Here is a 22,022-nt window from a genome sequence, read left to right on the forward strand (position 1 = left end):
CATTCAACATTGAATAACATTTGTATTTATTATAGCGTCATTACATAATGTATAATGGTATAAAAGGCAAATTGTACATATAATAATAATAATAGTAATAATAATAATGTAAGTAAAGTAAAGTTTGTCCCACTATACGCCATGTAGGCGCTTGGGGGGAGTGGAGGTATAGCTCCTCTCTTCCTTGACCTCGGCACTAGATGGGGGTGAGTGGTCAGCATCACGCCCCGGCCGGCTTTACCCCCGGGAAAGGACCCCGGTATCCATTGGATAGGAGGCTGGGTGGGCCCCAGAGGCTAGAGGAAAAATCCTCTGCCCCCCTCGGGAACGAACCCCGGTCGTCCAGCCCGTAGCTAGTCACTATACTGACAAGCTATCCCGGTAATGGGGAGAGGTAGTACCTTTCACCATCACAGTCTGATCCAAGAGCCTCTCCTTGCTCAAGACCGTCCGTGCGTGGTGAAGAGCCACATCCGACTAGAGGTGACCCTGTTATATAACAGAACACAGCGGATCTAGAGGAGTAAACCTCGATAAATAATCCCTTAGTTCAAAGTGTGGACAACCGTGCAGCTACTACCGAAGAATGGAAAGACAAAGATCTGGAGTACAGGTCGCCTAGGTACTCCAAGGACTGAGGTTGGTTACGGCAACGAGGCGACTCAACACAAGCCAACCATGGACACGCACAGCCAACAAGCCCAAGACTCACAAGAAAATCAAGAGTGGCTTATTTTATAATACACGTGGCACTTGTTAAAAACAATATGGATCTCGGAAATAGCTGCTGCCCTATGTACCTTAGGGACAAGGTCTGTCTCGGGTACGTGGAAGTACATACCCTATAAAGTGGTGAAGAGATGGGTGGTGGTCTAGCGATCAGAACGCTGGCCTTGTAATCCTGGGGTCTCGGGTTCGATTCCCGGCGGTGCCCGAATTTATAACTTGTGTTGGGCAAGGCCGTGGTCTAGGCAACACGGAGTTTTCCTCCGTGGCATCCCAACAATTACTCCATTCACACACAGAAGAAGGCAATGGCAAACCACTTCTGGATCATCTGCCAAGAACGTATATGAACAGGTCCCAGTCCGAGAAAAGGATGGAAGGATCCTGTTCATATGGACCTGTCGTCAGACAGAACACTAAGATAAGAACACGACTTCACCTTGTGTCGACAAACAATACGATGGCTGTGTTCGGGGTTGCACCGCCGTGTAGTCTGGTAGAAGTTTGCCAGATGTCCTTACTGCGTCAATCAACCACAGGGTTGTACCCAGAAGACAGCCATCTTAGTACTCAGCCGTGAGAACCACAGATCCTACTTAAGACATTAGCAACATTTGTCCCTGTAATAGTCAATATATTCTTCCTCAGTACAAGCAAACATAATAGATATGTGGATCATACTGTGACACAACTCAGCTCTGGTTTGTTCGTATTTTTTTTTTGCGTGACAAAGAAGTCGATTGCTATCGAATGACCGACGTGATCCCATAGTAATAAAGAATGTCAGCACATTTTATATTAATTTTATTCATTTCGACTCAAGGCAGTTTATAATAAAAATAGATATTTACGCTTCCAACAAGCCGGAAAACTCTAAGTTTTATCGAGGATTATTTTATAATGAGTGATCGATGTTCAACGCAGACATGTTATTTGTCTTCTCGATAACTCGTGGCGCTTATGAGGGCAATGATCTCGAAGTTTATCGACTCAGGTCAGTGGCTTTTAACCTAAAAATGCAGATCGTTAGTTCCTTTGAAATGTAGGCAAACGCCAGTGTCGCAACTCAGGAAAAAGAAATCCAAGTTTTCACAAACTGAAAAACTTAAATTTCAGGAAAGTAATTATCAACAACAGCAGGAGACAGATTAATGTGGGCTTTCTGTCCGGGATTGAACGGGGGGGGGGGGGGGAAGGATCCAACCCTTTTAAAATGTACGAAAGGAGGGTCGTGTTTATGAAGTGTAAGACAGAGCACGTGGAAGAAAGACGTTCTGAACGGGGTTTTGGAACACAACCAGAACATTCCCTGATGATGTAAGCAGAGACTCTATTCCAGACGCCCTGATGACGGAGGCAGTATGACCTCCGAAACGTTGGTTAACATCGACCAGACTACACAGCGCAACAACCCAGAAGACAAAAACCTTCATACTCATCGCCCTGATGATGGAGGCAGTATGACCTCTGAAACGTTGGTAAACATCGACCAGACTAACAGCGCAACAACCCAGAAGACAAAAACCTTCATACTCATCGCCCTGATGATGGAGGCAGTATGACCTCCGAAACGTTGGTTAACATCGACCAGACTACGCAGCGCAACAACCCAGAAGACAGAAATCTTCATACTCATCGCCCTGATGACGGAGGCAGTATGACCTCCGAAACGTTGGTTAACATCGACCAGACTACACAGCGCAACAACCCAGAAGACAGAAATCTTCATACTCTGATGATGGAGGCAGTATGACCTCTGAAACGTTGGTTAACATCGACCAGACTACACAGCGCAACAACCCAGAAGACAGAAATCTTCATACTCTGATGATGGAGGCAGTATGACCTCTGAAACGTTGGTAAACATCGACCAGACTACACAGCCCAACAACCCAGAAGACAGAAATCTTCATACTCTGATGATGGAGGCAGTATGACCTCCGAAACGTTGGTTAACATCGACCAGACTACACAGCGCAACAACCCAGAAGACAGAAATCTTCATACTCTGATGATGGAGGCAGTATGACCTCTGAAACGTTGGTAAACATCGACCAGACTAACAGCGCAACAACCCAGAAGACAAAAACCTTCATACTCATCGCCCTGATGATGGAGGCAGTATGACCTCCGAAACGTTGGTTAACATCGACCAGACTACACAGCCCAACAACCCAGAAGACAGAAATCTTCATACTCATCGCCCTGATGATGGAGGCAGTATGACCTCCGAAACGTTGGTTAACATCGACCAGACTACACAGCCCAACAACCCAGAAGACAGAAATCTTCATACTCATCGCCCTGATGATGGAGGCAGTATGACCTCCGAAACGTTGGTAAACATCGACCAGACTAACAGCGCAATAACCCAGAAGACAGAAATCACCATCAATCTATGTTTCACTCTCAAAGATAATAAACTGCAAACCATATGTAATTGTAATAATTTTTATGACGTCAGTAAACGAAGAAGTGTCGAATTTATAAGTACGTATTTTACTTCTGATACAGGGGGAATACAAATGCATTGGAATGTCGGTTTGCAAGCGAAAATCAAGGTACATGAAACACCTTGGCACAGAGCCACATTTTATTTTAAAAAAATTGTATATGGATTACACTGGATTTGATCTTTGGCCCCAGCTCTGAGATGCGGGCGTCCAACTGACTATCTTTTGTATTGTTATTGGCACATATAAACTGCTCCTTATTGAAACGAATGTGAGGTCAGCATCAAGTTATGCGTCTTTTCGAAGAGACACGAAAAGTCACTTGGTTCATGAGCAGCCTAACGATTAATATGCAGATCTTCGGAACACGTGTTATTTATTATAAGAAAATAGTTAAAATAACCACACACAGAGGCCGCCGTGAAAGGAAAACATTTGTTGCATCACAAATACCATGTCATTAACAAAACGACTCGACAGCCTTCGTCGAATCAAGGCTACCTGAAAATATTCCACGCATCTGAAGCAGGTCTCATGGTGCATGGCTACCCACGCGCACTGGACAGACAGAATTATGGACTCGGGAAAGAATGCCTAAACATCGTATCTGGACTACAACCATTTGGACCTCTTAAGCAAAGATGAGAATAAATGTTGATCGGAATTCATCTGGTCACAAGCCGTGGCCAACATTCCATATTCATTTTGTACCTTGAATTTGCCTTGATGACAACCTGAATAATTTTACTTCAAGACTTAAAACTTTAGGAAGGTATACAAAATAATATCGAATAGGTGACCTACAGAACTGAAGGCCACATGTGGTGAATCATGACCTTATACGTAGAAGCCATGAAAATCAAAGATTCTGTAAACAAACAGCTCCTAATGTCCATCGGGAATTTGCCAAGTCTGACGATCGTGTTCGCTCCAAAGCTGATAACCCAGGCATACAAACGTGACAGTACTATTAAATTATGTCAACTTATTTGACAGTATGACAACAGTAAGTATAAATTCTATTACTCTGCATTTTATAGTAAGTAGGATAGCTCAGCTAGTGTAATTACTGACTATGGACCGGGCGACCAGTGTTCTGATCCCCAAAAGGGGCAGAGGACTTTTCCATAGCCTCTGTATCCATACCGGTTCTGGGATCCACCTGGTACCGGGGTACTTTCCCGGGGGTAAAGCCGGCCGGGGCGTGATGTTGACCACTCACCCCCATCTAGTGCCGAGGTTAAGGAAGAGAGGAGCTATACCGCCTCTCCCCCCAAGCTGCCTACATGGCGTATAGTGGAACAGCTTTATTTAGTTTTTCAAACAGTTTCCCGGTATTTATTCTATAATGCTGGCATTCCTGGAACATTAAATCATGATTCAGCTCTAACAGAAGGCTTATGATTAAATTCGAAGCCGAGGCCTTCCAGTGCTGATGGAGAAGAAAAATGTGCACACAAAATTTTTCGGAAAACTGAAAAAAACGAGGTTGGGTCTTGGCGTAGGCCTAGATGGTAAATGCAGTCAGACCTGAGGTAAATTGTGGGCTGACGTCTTCTGTCTCTGAAAACGAACCGATGGTGGGCTGTTGTGAACACGCCAATGAAACTTCAGATTCCATGTGTATTTCTCGACCAGCTGATCGACTATTAACTTCTCAAAAAAGGACTCTGGTTCCAAGTTCAGGAGAATAAAATCTTCGTGTATAAACCTGAATAAGGTTAAGATGGCTCTCTTCTGGGTTGTCACAAGGCGAGGTACACCTTGACTGTCTGGTCCTTGTATCTCAAACCGATTCCATACGAGTGATTTACTCATCGCCCTGATGATGGTGGCAGCAGGGACATAAGAAAAGTTGGTTAACTTTTTTCTACACTACGCGCCACTACATTCCAGGAGACAGCCATCTTCTTACTTTCCGCTACGAGAACCTCCACAGATCCCAATGTGCAAGCCTGTTTTCCGTCAGCAAATATGCTTTGATATTCGGGTGATTTCGCGATTCATATCTTGACCCCCCCCCCCCCGGATCTTTAGCGCATTTCCTGAATCCCAGTAAGTATGCATGTACATTTAAGAACGAGTGACAGCTCGGTGTTCTGAAATGTGAAAGTATCTTTCACACTTTACATATAATTAGCCTACTTATGCAGACGCAAGGTTAGTATATCAAAAAATTTAAACTGTCTTAATACAGTGCAGTAATCAAGTGACCCTGAACTTGTTATGGGCCCGTCCAAAGTTATAAGACTAGCTTTGGCCCTCACATTCCTCACACAAATGTACCGCTCCTGGTACCACAATTACACCGGAATTTTATGGGCTTTGTCAATCGTCTAATATGTGTCTGACACTGAATTTATTGGGCTACTTGTCATCATACTTATATATTTTTGTATTTAATTAACCTGCTCTAGATTTTGAATATTAAAATTACGATACGAACTACAAATCAGGATGTTAAATGTCATAGTACTAAATTGAAACAAGATTTTAAAATCGTGCTCTCTGGAGTACACCGCACAAAGATGTTACGTCTGAGGCCATTTTTTCCATAATATTTTACCAGGCCATTGCTGAGAAACAGTGTTATCTAACAATTATCATAGATCGCTCTTGAACAAGTGTGATATGGTGTTCCAATGTTGGGGAAAATGAGTTTAAACAATCATTTTGAAGCGATAAATGCTACGGGCAGATATGGACCAGCCGGCAAGGTGGTCATGGTACACGCCGAAGGACGAAGAACACTTAAAAATATTAAATATCGTCATTAAAATGTCACTCAATAACTTGAAAATGCGAGTAAGGAGAAAACCTCGTAATTAAAGCGTGAAAATGCGCGAATGAACATTTGTACGTCCAAGGCAAAGTCCGAATGTTATTACTTCTCGCTCATAAATTTAGTTTATTAATTTCACAACATGAAAATTAAAGTCGTTAACATTTTTCTAGAACAATTTCAAATTTACGATTAAATTTTGTTGTTATAAGAGTCGAAATCTCATCAATTACGTCATTCAAATCGATGGTGTTGAAATATCATATTCACTGCTAGTACAACAAGGAGACACGTGGACATCAGTTCTGAACCTGCGACTCAATGTATCTCAAAAATATATTTTACAGAGTGAAGAATATATTGATATACAAATAAATACTATTACGTCCCTAAGCCCTGGGCCTCGACGCGGGTTTGGTCGTGTGTACCAAATTTTATTTAGGTCCAACATAATCTAGCATTAAAAATAACGAAGAAAATATAATATAATATATATTTATTATTATTATTATTATTATTAAAATGATAAAGACGACGATATAAACCTGAAGATGATGTCATAAAACATCGAAACATGTCGTGAAATTAATAATAAGCGCCATAATATAACATAATATAACTTATTGTAATATTTTATACTACAGATGTTATAGTGTTATATAAATTTTAACAACTGCGATAATAAATATATATTTGATTTCAACACAAACATGATGCAAGCTACAAAGAAAAATATAATCTCCTTTGTTCTCTTAATTAGGGGTGGTATTTCAATGTAAAATAACGAATATCCTAACAATTTACATTCTGATACATTAATATCAACGTCGCCACGGTGGTCTAGCGGTTATAAGGCTGGCCTTGTAATCCTGGGGTCTCGTGTTCGATTCCCGGCGGTGCCCGAATTTATAACTTGTCTTGGGCAAGGCCGTGGTCTAGGCAACACGGCGTTTTCCTCCGGAGGCTTCCCCGGTTTCTCCGTGGCATCCCAACAATTACTCCATTCACACACACAGAAGAAGGCAATGGCAAACCACTTCTGGATCATCTGCCAAGAACGTATATGAACAGGTCCCAGTCCGAGAAAAGGATGGAAGGATCCTGTTCATATGGACCTGTCGTCAGACAGAACACTAAATTATAATAAGATGAGGTGGTCTAGCGGTTAGAACGCTGTCCTTGTAATCCTGGGGTCTCGGGTTCGATTCCCGGCGGTGCCCGAATTTATAACTTGTGTTGGGCAAGGCCGTGGTCTAGGCAACACGGAGTTTTCCTCCGTGGCATCCCAACAATTACTCCATTCACACACAGAAGAAGGCAATGGCAAACCGCTTCTGGATCATCTGCCAAGAACGTATATGAACAGGTCCCAGTCCGAGAAAAGGATGGAAGGATCCTGTTCATATGGACCTGTCGTCAGACAGAACACTAAATAAAAATAACATTAATATCAGCGACTGTTACCTGAAAGTATTTCTTAGTTTTAACCAACAACTCCACTTCGCGGCCTCCGCTGATGCTTATCCCCTACATACAACCTAAAAAACTGTGACACCTTTCAAGAACATGGAAATTAAAACATTTTATGTAATTGGTTAAGAGTTAATGACTTTGGTAAGTTGTCATACAAGACGTCTTGTGCAAGCGAACCTCGATGGTCCGGCGCGTGGAGTTTCCAGACGGTCTCTACTAGGCCATGGATACAACACAAGGCAGACGATTATGACATTTGCAAATGTCAGCTTTTTATGTATCCATAAACATTTCACTTTGAAGTAAACCGAAAGCTATTGACAAACGTAAGGGAACTGCGTTATTTCTGTCATGTCTCTGCGGGACAAGTGATAACCTACAGCCTTCCGTTCTTGCTTAATCGATTGAACGTCTTAGAAACACTGGCCGTGAAGTGCAAGGCCAGGTAGATTCCAATCAGACCAAGGACATAGACGAATACACGAGTTTAACTGAGTCTGAACTGCGTCCCATGGCAAGGTTTGTATTTAATTAACCATTCTGATTATATTTGTGGACATCAGTTATTGTAAAGGAGTAGCATGTAAGAATTAGAATGCGAGAAAAATCTCAAATTTGGTATTCTCTCGAATTACGCCTGGCTGTATAGATCAGTGTTGCGCAAAATTTATACACTCGTGGCACACTAAATATTATCGAAGAATCATGGCGGCACACAGACCCCATTCTGCATATCTTGGCGTGGAAGGGGATAAGGTCAATGGTTAATGTACTTTCGACTTGCAGTCAACAGTGTGTTAGTATTTGAGAGATATGTTGTAGTGTGCTTCGACTAATATAAAACAAATACAAATTTTCCCGTCAAGAATAACGAGAAATTCTGAAATAGTAAACGCAACACATTCATAAACATTGTCCCACAAGTTTAAAAATTACTTACCGGAATATATTCACCAGCCAACGAAAGCTTGTTTAATATATGGACAGAAATTTTTGTAGACCTTTAATTTAAAGCGTGAACTATAAAATGTTTCGACATAAATCTGCCATTCTCAGACCACGAGGTCTAATCCTGTGTAACATATATTATATAAAAAAAATTGTATATAGTCGAGTGTGTAAAATCTTTTTCCTGAAACTGAACCATCCAAAGGAAATAAAATATTGTTATAAAATCCTGATATATTACGTGACGCCAAAGAACTTGAATAACTATATTGTATTTCCTACAAATTTATTTTAATATTATCCTCTTTTTAAGGCTTAGGTTATCGTCGGTGCCTTTCGTGTTTTCCGACTGGATAAGACTTAATTTTTTAAATGTTCATTTTTTTTTCTTACGGATGTTAGTCCTGCCTGGAGCTCATAAAACTGTCATGACATCGTAGCTTTGTGAGCTACAGCACAGTGTTAATCTTGATACTGATTAAAAATATTATCATTTACGTCGTAATTGATGAACATTACAAAGAATTCGGTAAATTTTCATTCTAAACCAAGGACGCAGGCCTATGTATCTCCAAAGAGCCACAACTGAACCACAAATACTCCCTTCTTAATTGTGTTCTTATCATACGCTGTTCGTTTCCTTACGCCTTGGAGTTCGGCGGAAGAGCCTCCTGGGATGGTCGCGGGCGTCGTCATTCGGGTGGAAATCCCGTCTGGGCAGCGACTGGACCGAATCTTCCGTGGGCTTCCTTAGTCCCTCCACGCAAAATATTAGAAAGCAAACAATTTCTCAACTCACCGTTGATTCTCATTATACTTTATCACCGTTGGTTAATTATGTGCAATAAACCAACAAAGAAATTTCATTAAATGTTCAGGAGCAGATTTAGACTTTTAAATCGATATTTACAAAATTTCTAAAATGAGTGTTTTTTTATGAAAGGAATATTTAATTTATATTTGGGTCTAAAATATATATTTTAAACAATTTGAAATTGTAGTACAGCCTACCTACAAAGAGATAAATACAAAATTTAAATTCGACCTTCAAATGAAGAACAGATCTCGAAATCACGTTTCTAGTATTTTATCATTTCTTTATCTATCATCTCGTCACAGTCAAACGAAGCGTTGATGATCTTATTTTCCATCTATTCGAAAATTTTACCGATGAAACTTCTCAGTGGAATACGATAAAATTTGGTTGTGAATCAATAACAGTTGCTTGTCGAATATAACTGAATCGATTAATTGAAAAATCACACAAGTCCATGTTTTATGAGAAATTAGCAGTCATCAGGGACAAATGCATTGCTCACCACAAGGATCGCATCGGCCCAAGGCTTTGCTGGAGTCGAGCAGTTCGTTTCTCGGTAAAACAACACGAGTCCTGGACTCATTTTATTCCAGAGGTTCTGTTGTGGTTATGACCATAAGAACACACCGAACACTATAGGGACTGAAGTATAAAAACACACATATCCACACAGGACATGCACTGTTCCTTAAGTATTACGTGGGTACTTGTAAACAGCAACAGTCCATAAATAACTTGGCTTGCAACTCAAAACGAAAAATATGTTAGCGAGTTCGAAACTTGACAATTGTTGTTGGAGTAAATAAATCAAACACAAAATAAACAGCGTGTTCTCTGTTTGGTATCTTTACAGTTTCTTTAAAATTGATTTTTGTGGACTCGTGTGGTTTTATTAACAACTGATTCCAATTTTTTCAATCTTACGTACGTAGTATAGTAATTATTTTGACTTAACATAAGCACTAATAAAATTTTATTAAAATTCTGCTATAAACTTATTTCGTTTTATTTATAAAATATGTTTAATGATAATAATTACATTCTTGAAATGGCTATATTGTTGGATAACGAACTTACAAATGTAAATTTGAACAGCAATGCCTACTTTTGTTTATCACGGATGTATTTAGCAACAACATTTGATGAAAGTATAGTCAAGTACAAATACAGATGATTTATGTACATGGGCACTACAGTACAATTTATTATTTATCTTTCTAATGAACATAATATAAACGCCAAGCAGCGCGGTTTCTGTACTAACGATATACTTCGTAAGAATATATTTGTAACTTAATAAATTATTCATTCTGTTCATAAAGTTCGATTATACTTCGTGATCGACTCTTTTCCTGACTCACCTGCCAGATCATTGACGTCGACGAGACGATAGTTCATTCGCACACCTTCCTCACTGGTTCAGAAATTTTCGCACGACAGCCTGTCACAAAAGCTACAGTTCCCTGCCGAGAGCTTCATTATTAACACGTGCGTTAGAAAGCGTCACGAATCTTGGTGTTAGACTCATCATATCACGGGGCGAATCGACATGCACAAAGTTGCATAACATCCATCGTGCAACCCACATGACGAGGACTTCACAGTTCTAGAAATTCCTATAATTGTGGCACTGAACGTAATTGAAGTTAGTACTAAACATCGTCATGTTAATGTCATTCTGGACCGGCTCCAGTCCAGTTAATTATCTCACAAATTACTTCCCCAAGATCACATTCAATATCAGGACCAGCCAATGTACGTCTCGGCGTCTACACTGCCGACTTCCCATATTAACAAACAGAAAAATCTGTCGATGTTGATTAAATTTTATAAAACACCATAAACACCATAAAGTTAGCAACCTTCTGGGGTGGTACGCCGTGCAGTCTGGTAGAAGTTTACCATAATCAGGGTGATGACGGAGCGATATGATGATGATGAAGGCAGCAAGTACCTCTAAAACGTCGGTAAACGTCTGCCGCATTACACGGCGCAAGACCCAGAAGACAGCTATTTTTATATTCGCCTCAGTGGGAACCTGAAATCTCAGTTATGAAGCACATCAAGACATTTTTCAAGCACAACATCTTATGCTGACTTAATGTCGACTTTTCTAATTAAAATTTCAATCTACTTTTCCCCGTCACTCCACGACTGTCTTGATCTTCCTATAGGCTTCGTCATCCACAAACATTAATATCTGAATAACTCGTGTATTCAACTAACTGTCGTTTAATAAACTACGAGCCACTTGCATCTCATTGTACCATTCCGCTTGAAAACCAGAAGTTGTTTCTTCCATCTAACATGTTCTTCGCATCACAACATTCTTTATTTAACCTAACCTAAGCTATATATTAAATCTTGTCCGTCTAATCACAATAAAATCTTATTAAATATTAAAATATTACAATAATTAACATTTAAAATATTTAAAATATTAAATGATGTTCTTTATCGAAATATTCGATTTACATTAGACCATCATTTTTCATGTTTCACGACATGTTTCGGTTCCTAAAAGAACCATCCTCAGGTGTATATAATTATATAAAGCTTCAAAACGATAAATAATTTCAAATACAATTTTCATACATAATGCCTGCGTACATTTTTATCAGATTTTTACCAGATATCAGACGATGTTCTTTTCCAGATTTTATTTCATTTTAATAACATATTCGATGTTGTTCTGTATATATATACATCATGCTCAATGTAACTTTAGTGTGGGTGAACGTTTTGTTGTTTTTGTATCAGTCTATAATGTAAATAACATAAAGGTTAAATAAATATTAGTAAAATAGAAAACAAATTAATATATATTGAAGATAATTCGATAAAGAAGATTCGAATATTTCGATAAAGAACATCATTTAATATTTTAAATATTTTAAAATGTTAATTATTTTAATATTTTAATATTTAATAAGAATTTATTGTGATTAGACGGACAAGATTTAAATAATATATATTTATTATATCACAATATGACGAAACTTTACAATCTTATCTAACCTAAGCTGTCAGTAAACGAAATCGAAATTTAACTAATTCTGTCCACTGTTAATAAGCTTACCGCCCTGTTTTCGTACTGCGAACTGCAAAATGTCAGAACAGAGCTTAGACAGCCTATTTCAGACACTTCCAAGAATTAATCCGGAAGAACACGATGAGGCTGAGTCAGGACAACTATTGAATCGCCAAGATTCGAACAGGGTCTTCTGACACTGTGAGATTCTCTCAGATATAGAAAATATCTCTTAAAGAATTTTATAAGTTTTTCTCTCGGAGGTTTTTGGGGAAATAAAATAAATCTTACTGAGAATAATCCGTTTCCTTAGCAGATCCTAACCGATAACTTTTAAAAACTCGTAAAGCAAAATCGATTAAATTTGAAAGTGTTGCTTTGATATTACCACATACTGGAACCTAGTAGTAGAATAACGCAACCAGACTCGTTATCGGCTTACCCCAACGTATAGACACAGATCACACGAAATTCTCGGGCAAAATCCATGTCCTTTGCGAGATTCGATCACACGATAACTGTGACTGAAGTTGGTTTACCTTCGGGTTCAAATACGTAGTTACTAACCCTTGTTGAAGACGATATCCCGACGCCGGACAATCTCGGATGCCTTGTTGTCGCAGCCAGGACCGCGATGCCAGCAGAACAGTTTGCTGAATGACCTCATGGTGTGCGCGTAGCTTCAACACTGACTGAGGACTTTGCCTTGCAGAAGGAACTTGCAGATCTCGGCCTTCGGATCAGAACACGCTTCGTGTTAGTATTGCACCAATCACAGACAAGCTGTGGGGATTAGGCTCTAGTCGGAAAGAGGTCATGCAAGGTCATCATTGAAACTCCAGAGGAGGGATGTGACCATCTCTCTTCATCTCTTGAAGACGCGTGTTATGTGTCACATGTAAGACATACAGAGAACTATCTGCGTGTTATGTAAAGACGCCGATAATAAGCGTGTAAGCTTTCGCTCGCAAAATTACACTCCAGTAAAATCTTACGTGCGTACATCGATGTTTGCGGCCTGATCTCACATTAACTACAAACTACAGTGGACCGATATTACATAAATTACTTTCCGAACTCGTCTGGGCCACTAGGCTTTCAGGACGGAGGTTTCTTCTGGTTTCCTTCGCTGTTTCTATGAAAATGCCAGGATATTACCTCGAACCAAGACATGGCAGCGTACTTGCGATATCACGTAAACTGACCATCAGCGAATATTTCCATTTTATTCAGCAAATATTAAAGCACGCCTAACTGGGTACAATTGTACTAGTGTTACTAACTAACTAACTAGATGGCTTACGAAACCCTAAGGTTTATCACCGAACCAACCAAAGCCCTCCACCGGACCCTGTCCTGGGCCAACAAAATCCAGTCTCCTTCAACTCCTATCTCCCATAGATCCCGCCTGAGATTATCCTCCCATCTACGTCTAGGTCTCCCCAGAGGTCTCTTCCCCTCAGGCTTCCCAAATAGTGGACCCAACCAACTAGATGGCTTACCGAACCCGAAGGTTCATCACCGAATTAATCAAAGCCCTCCACCGGACCCTGTCCTGGGCCAACAAAATCCAGTCTCCTTCAACTCCTATCTCCGATAGATCCCGCCTGAGATTATCCTCCCATCTAAGTCTAGGTCTCCCCAGGGGTCTCTTTCCCTCAGGCTTCCCGGTGCACACCTCTTGTCCCATCCATGCGCGCTACATGCCCAGCCCATCTCATTCTTCTCGACTTAATCACCCTGACAATATTGGGGGAGGAGTACAGATTTTTAAGCTCGTCATTATGCAGTTTTCTCCACGCCCCATCGTCTTCCCTCTTAGGCCCAAATATCCTCCTCAACACCCGATTCTCAAACACCTGCAATCTGTGTTCCTCCCTCTGAGTGGGAGACCATGTTTCGCACCCATACAAAACAACAGGCAAGATTATTGTTTTGTATACTTTAATTTTCAGGTTCTTAGAAATCAGACGGGAAGACAAAATATTTTGAACTGAGAAGTAGCAAGCATTTCCGGAATTTAATCTCCTCCTAACTTCCTCACGAGTGTCATTTTGATTTGTTATTGTTGTTCCCAGATATTTGAACTTTGTCCCCCTTTCAAAGGACTTATTAGCCACCCTAAGATAATTTTGTTACAGATTTAAAAAATGTGCTAACAACACATCTGTACAAAATTGGATGCAAATAGGAAAATAACATTAGTGACGTACAATTTCAAGCAGGTAAATGGGAGAGTGGAACCAAACTTCAATTGATACTTCCAAAACAATTATCCATCTAAGCTTGTACAAAACGCAAACATTAACTCTCAAAATTTGACCAGCTCACTGGACGTATTCAAACTAAAGACTGTCCTTTGTGACGAACAAAGGGAACACTCAGATACTTGACAAATGATGCTAACTAGTAACGTTTCCAAAGACTAAGCACTGCTGGATACTAGGTGCTGTCCAACGCCGTACGGATCTCTCTTAAAATTATTCTATTTCGTGTAAAAATTTTCAATTCCCCGCCAATTCTGTCATAGAAATACAAGAATATTTCAAATAATGTATACAAACATACACAAAGGTCTAGATACATTCTGTACAGAATTTACATGATGTAATTCAAATGCATTTTACGACGTAACAGTCTCAAAATACTGTCGATTACTCTCTGTCGCTTGGAGCTACTGCGACGCTGGACAGCGTTGGTAAGAGGAGTAATGTCGGAGGACGCCGACATCTCGCGACAATGTTTCGACGACACAATTCCGATTTCAATAGCACCAACATTATTTCCGGGTTTAGAAACTGGTTTACGAATAAACACTCTTTAAACGGTCAGATATCGGTCCACGGTGGCCGCGCGGTCTGAGGCGTGGACCTTGTGCCACTTGGTCGCTAGGACCGTGGGTTCGAATCCCACTCAAGCCATGGATGTTGTGTTGTGCTGTCCTGTGTACAGGTCGAGGCCTTGCGACGGACCGATCCCTCGTCCAAGGAGTCCTACCGGATGTCTATAGATCGAGCCAACGAAAAGTTAGGACTCGCAATACTCAGGCACTTGAAGAACGGGTCGTTCCCAGTATCCCAGTATTTCGTGAAAGTAATTGTTTATAAACTGCAATGAATATTAAAAACACGTGTCCACCATAGACTTATAAATATCAAATAGTAAGTTGGCCAGCGTCGAAAGAAGGACATTTAATCAACTTCCTTCATCGGGCGAGAGAACTCCCTCTGGGCCAAGATTTGAAGCTGTTTCTGTCTAAGGGTCTGAGAAAGTACCAAATATTATCCCATACTCTCATCTGATGAAGAAATATTACAGCTAATATCCGAAAAGCAGTAATTCAAAAGATTCGATATGATAAAAAATGTCCAAATTATTAGCCATAAACTTTGGTTACCTCGGATATTTTAACATCGCCGTCTACCAGTTCATTTTATTAGTCAAGCCTTAGCTAGCTGTTGCTGCAAATGACAGGAGTGTGTAATTTATTCATGTCTGCATAATGTTTCATCGTACTGGAACAGCTTAATTGAGAAAATTCTATCCCTTTGGTTAATGTTATTACGTAATTTTTGTAATACAGCCTTGCTCGATGCAATTATAATGTCTGGGATCTATACGTGGCTGGACATTTCCCGACGGTATTATTTAATCTGACAGCCATCAGCAGACCACTCTCGCACACAGAGACGTAAAACCTGACACCTGTCTGTCGCGAATTTACACACGCGTATAACTAACAATAGCTGTAATAATTATATTTAATTAGTAGGTGGAACATAACAATTATTTATTTTAATCCGTCTTATCACAATATTTAAAATTTCTTATAATTAAGATAATAAGATATCATTGATGTTCCATATCGATTGATCGATTTACATTTTGGAACATTTTACACAACATGTTTCAGTTTTTATAAAACCATCATCAGGTGTATAATATTTACGAACTTAAAACTCAAATATGATTCCATTTGGTGATGTTTTCATTGCGTTTGTTTTTCCATTTTTGGGCGGAGATGTTGTTTTTTCTTAAATTTTATTGGATGTACATATCGGTCAAAGATGTAGGAGTGATTGTTCCGATATGTCCAGAAGTACTACTGTCTTCGTATAGGTGTGGGTCAATAATTCTTTATCGATGAGAATTCGCGTAATTTCAGGCACAAAAATATCGTTCTTGCAAGGTAGATTAAATAAAAATCATTAATGGAATACTTTTGTTTTGAGTGATTGTCCACTCTGGTGAGGCAAAGTCAATTTGTGTTATGTGGTTCATTTTCCAGTTTGTGTCGAGTGCGCATGACGTAAAGATGGCTGCTACACTTGGGGTTTGCACCAAAGACGAGCAACGTTTGTATTTGTCTCTTTTGCGGCAGGAAGGAGTGAACGGGACAGAACTGGCTTTCCAGTGTGGACAGAGATGTTTGACACAAAGAGTCGTGTACGACTAGTTCGACAAGATGACGCAATCAGATCGCAACATCCAACCACATCCAAAAACAACCAGCACAGAATGTGTCCTGGAAGTGATTCTTCAAAACTCCAGTGGGCATTCCTGCAACTGGTCATCAGTGTTAATCGTCCTTGGTTCAAAACTGAAGTGGAGCAACCACTCAGCATAAAGGGATTATGACTGAACCACACTCGCAGAACGCCAATTGGTGACCTTGGGATATACAATGACCAATATTTTGAGTTTGAGTCTCCGACGAATTTCCTGAAAGCAGTAAAGATTAAGAAGTCAGTCCATTAGAGGTAATTTGAGGGGGCATTGCGTTTGGTTTTTTTAATTACCGGACTGTGATGATATGCGGGCTGTGGCTATAAGTATTATGACGTCGTGTAGTGTTGTAGGTGTTTATTTACGTTTCGAAAAAACATCGCAACAAATTTTACCATAAAGGCGAAATGAGATGATAATGTTGCGTCATATTGTGATGATTATAATTGTTTAATTTTAACCGTCTAATCACAATAAAATATTTTATTAAATATTAAAATATTAAAATATTATTACTACAATTAACATTCCATATTTAAAATATTTAAAATATATTAAAATGATGCTATAATATTAAAATGTTATTACTACAATTAACAATCAATATTTAAAATATTTAAAATATATTAAAATGATGCTATAATATTAAAATATTATTACTACAATTAACATTCAATATTTAAAATATTTAAAATATATTAAAATGATGTTATAATATTAAAATATTATTACTACAATTAACAATCAATTTTTAAAATATTTAAAATATATTAAAATGATGCTATAATAATATTTTAATATTTTAATATTTAATAAAATATTTTATTGTGATTAGACGGTTAAAATTAAACAATCATAAAGGAGAAGATGATTCGTTCTTTCGATAATATGGTAACCACGTACGGTGTCACAAACCACATTTTAACCTCACTGAAAGCTTCAATTCTCATATCTGATAGGATGGCGTACTGTGCATGTATGAGGAAAAACATGAAAGAAATGTTTTTACTGCATTATCGGCATTTGTGAAAAATACTCAGAAGTTCCTTCGCGATTCTTGGAACCAGAGTGGAATTATAACACGGAAAACAGCTGAACGTGAGTCAAACGGTTTGAGACTCTTCGGTCAATTTCATTAGAGAAATTCATTTGTACCCAAAAACACAAGTAACGCAGTAATGAATCAACTTTAAATTCTACGTCAGAAAAGTCGAACGACTCGGAAAATAATGTAGGAATAAAATTGTATACAGTTAAGGATTCCATACAGAGTGCAGATATAAAGGGAATTTGAAGTCATTCGTTGAAATAACACGCAGAAATAATTGTGCACATATTAAAATCAGTTAAACAATTTTATATTATAGACCGTCGTATACAAGTCATGATCCTGACCTGATGCTACGTGATACTACGGAACTACGTATTTCTGCCTGATGATACCAAATTTAAATACTTTTAAATATGATAATTTATTTAGCACTTACAGATTGAGCGTGTCGTCACATTTACCAGGTGAAAGGCGAAAATTCAACAAGTGAAGTAATACGAGGTGCGATCGGAAAGTTTCAAGACTGCGCGTATAAAAACCCGTACACTTATCTCAGGTATTAAATTCATCCATCACCCTCGAAGTAGTTCCCCTGGGAGTGAACACAACGATCCCAGCGCCGCTGCCAAGCCTGGAAGCATCCCTGGAAATCTTTCTTTGTCAGCCTGTCAAGCACCATCTGCGATTCTGCCTGAATCTCTTCTATCGTCTCAAATCTCCTTCCCTTTAGCTGAATTTTCATCTTTGGGAAGAGGAAGAAGTCACACTGAGCTTAGAAAGGAAGTTGGGGTCGGTTCTTGCAAGATCTTTGAGCTCCTGACAAACGAAAAGTCGATTCTGCTTCTGGTCCTCAGACAGGATGCGTCGCATGTGGAGTTCTTCCTTTAGAATCAGCTGACAGGTCCCATAGCCTATCCCAACAATGTCGCACAAGTCGTTGATGGTACGACGTCGATCTTCGTGAATGGCCTGCCGAATCTTCGTAACATTTTCGGGCGTTGTGCTCGAAGATGGTCGTCCAGAACGCTCGTCATCATCGACAGAGGTTCGGCCATTTTTAAAACGTGAATGCCACACAAAAGTTTGTGCACGACCCAATGCGGACTCCCCAAATGCTTGCTTTAGCATTTCATAGGTTTCCGTAGCCGTTTTGGCGAGTCTTTGGCAAAATTTGATGCACACGCCATTCCGAAATCGCAGGAGGGTCGGTGTAATGCACTACCAAAACGCCCGTAACTAAGAAACAAATTCTAATTCGATGATGCCGGCTGGCACACTGATTCACTATAAATGTAGGCCGTACCCCCTAGCGGCAGAAGCTCGTACTACATCCGGTTCGCCCTCTATTGACACAGTCTAGAAACTTTCCGATCGCACCTCGTAATAATTTCTCAGTTTCTAGTTGATACGTTGTTGTACACAGTAAGAAATTTTTCAAATTACCAGTTTCTTCAATTTGTGTTCTGGCGTCAGACACTGACGCATCTGTGTTAAATGATTGTAGCATATTGACAAATTTTTGTTGCCTTAATTTTTTCTATTAAGTATCTCGGTATAAGAACATTTGCTTAAATGATCATAGCGCAAAAGCATTGAGACCTTGATCTCCATATCTACTAGCTACAAATAATTTCTCGTTTTCTTCTGTATATAATTTTATGTGGTAATACCACATTCATTAATTGTAAAAAACATTCTTAATCTTACTAATTTACAAGACTATTCAGTGTATAATGTGGCAGTAATGTTGTGTCATGTTGCTCTTTACAAATATAAACATTAATTAGTTGCATCAGACTATGTTTTATTGTAACAGTTTCTTATATTAAGTGCAATCACGAACTTTATACTGGAATTAATCGCGCCAAATTCCTGTTATTTTCCGATGGTCTGAACGTTCATCGAGACATAAATTCTAACTAATACTATGAAAATTAAATCACGTTTTTATATAACAGTATAAATTTTAATTACTATGTCAGTAACATTTTAATTTTGAGATCTGACTGTATAAAAAAGATCTTGGCTTTATGTTAGGTGGTAAAATTTATTTTGATTGTCATGTTGATCACGCAAATTCGCATCCACGAAGGACATCGAAGCTTATTCGTTTTAATACTTACAATTACTCCTCTTTAGATCGTCTAGTTTTTTTTAATGCTTAATTGCGTCAGAGCTGGATTATGTCGTACGGAATAATTTTTACATTTACAGACGTCAAGAAAATGGAACGTGTACAAAGAATATTTGCATGTTTGTGTTATTTTTTTTTTTGTATCTGTTTGATAATTTACGTAATTATGACTTAATTTCAGTATTATTTTTCCAGACGATAGTATGTCGATGTTTTATATTTTGCTAATGTTTACAACCGGAACATAAATTACTATTTAATAGCAAACACTGTTGGTATTCGTGTGCCAAGGTAAATAAGATAATTTTATGCTCTTTTAGAGTCTAAGTGTATTGAAACAGATATTTAACTACGTGCGTCATTGCTACAAATGAAATACTCAGTTTCTTTTAATATTTAACAGAAAAAATCTCGATACGAAAAGTTGTCTAGAATGACGAATGAATTTTTTTTTTTTAATTTCTTTGATTGTTTTCTGTTATTGTGTTAATTTTATTTTCTTGTGCTCACTTTAAATGCTCCACCCCACGTGGTTTTCCAGTTGGCGTGTTAAAAGAAGCAACTGACTCGATTGAACTGAACTGAGTTGAATTAAATTATTCTCGGTATATGTTTATTATTATTTAGTGTTCTGTCTGACGACAGGTCCATATGAACAGGATCCTTCCATCCTTTTCTCGGACTGGGACCTGTTCATATACGTTCTTGGCAGATGATCCAGAAGTGGTTTGCCATTGCCTTCTTCTGTGTGTGAATGGAGTAATTGTTGGGATGCCACGGAGGAAAACTCCGTGTTGCCTAGACCACGGCCTTGCCCAACACAAGTTATAAATTCGGGCACCGCCGGGAATCGAACCCGAGACCCCAGGATTACAAGGCCAGCGTTCTAACCGCTAGACCACCGTTGCATGTGGTAGGCTATATTAAAATATTATTGTAAAATAAAAACAATAATACAATAATGTATTCTATCCTCCGGTTATAATATGTTCAGATACACTGCATAATAGAATGTTGCAAGACAAATTAACACTACTTAAGCACACATCAAGTATCTTTGTACTGTGTTTTGTTAAATGTTAGGAATACAGGTAAATGTTTTAAATTATATTTGCAGACCTTAATGGGACTCGAGGACGACACGAACAAAATGCCAGTCTTCTGTTTTCCGATCGTAAATTTAATGACAGTATTTATTAATTCAGGTTTTGATTCTAGTAACGCACTAACCTAAGTTCGGTGGAAAATCTCGGCCCTTCTGCTCTTTTTTTGAAAGTTTCCTGGTTAAAATCTTCGCCCGCAGGCCGCCTATCCTGAGGTTTTACTTGGTTTTCCTCAGTCCCTTAATATAAGTGTAGGGCTAGTATAGTAATTTATATTATATCACGACCACTTACTCGCACATTATTTTAATTACTTATTCATAAATCATACTAACATTCGATACCAAAATAATCTGACCTACCATCAGCGTCGTCATATAAACCTGGAACGCACCGCCGCTAGTGTCCTCCGATTTAAATGAAAATTGGAAAATGCTGACAATGATTAGTATAAAACTATAAAGTATGAACTTAAATGAAAATCTGTTCAGCATTGATGGGAATTATTACATGCGGACGGACAGACACGGTGAGCATAATTAGACGCAGCTTTGCAACTCCTTGTCACGAATGTACTCGAATCATGAAAAGAAATCGAATTGACTGCCGTACTAATAATCTACGTCAGGAATAGAGCTCTGATAACATGTCGGGAGGTTGAGATAAGATCCACAAATTATCAAGCTTTCTTCCTTTCTGCTAAAACGTGAGAAAGAGGCGCTTATGTAGTCGTTCTATTAAGTTGTCCGTCCGTCGCATATTTTTAAGTCAAAAAGATCGCACAGCCATCTATCAGTGGCCATATGGACTATTAGCACAGCCATCTATCAGTGGCCATATGGACTATTAGCACTGCCATCTATCCTTGGTCACGCGAAATAATTTGCTATCATGTCCATTGTAAGTGGCGTAAGTAACACCTTTGGAACGTTTTTGCACTCTGCAGAACACACTTCTGTAGTTATTTTAACCTCTAGATTTGATGAAACACGTGACTG

General features: G+C 38.9%; 1 protein-coding gene across 2 annotated transcripts in view; it reads right to left on the reverse strand.

The window, feature by feature from the left end:
- LOC110828966 (scavenger receptor class B member 1) overlaps positions 1 to 22,022 on the reverse strand; it is a 123,764-nt gene that overhangs the window by 25,214 nt on the left and 76,528 nt on the right. For both annotated transcript variants that reach the window (XM_087358749.1, XM_022062205.2), the window contains one exon: positions 12,798 to 12,963. In XM_087358749.1, the coding sequence (XP_087214875.1) occupies positions 12,798 to 12,897 (100 nt within the window). In that variant the 5' untranslated portion in view covers positions 12,898 to 12,963. The remainder of the gene's footprint in view (positions 1 to 12,797; positions 12,964 to 22,022) is intronic.

The sequence above is a fragment of the Zootermopsis nevadensis genome, unplaced genomic scaffold (genome assembly GCF_977971745.1).
Source record: "Zootermopsis nevadensis isolate Lab colony 2312 unplaced genomic scaffold, Znev_1.0 Znev_ptg000030l, whole genome shotgun sequence".
In the NCBI taxonomy this organism is placed as follows: domain Eukaryota; kingdom Metazoa; phylum Arthropoda; class Insecta; order Blattodea; family Termopsidae; genus Zootermopsis; species Zootermopsis nevadensis.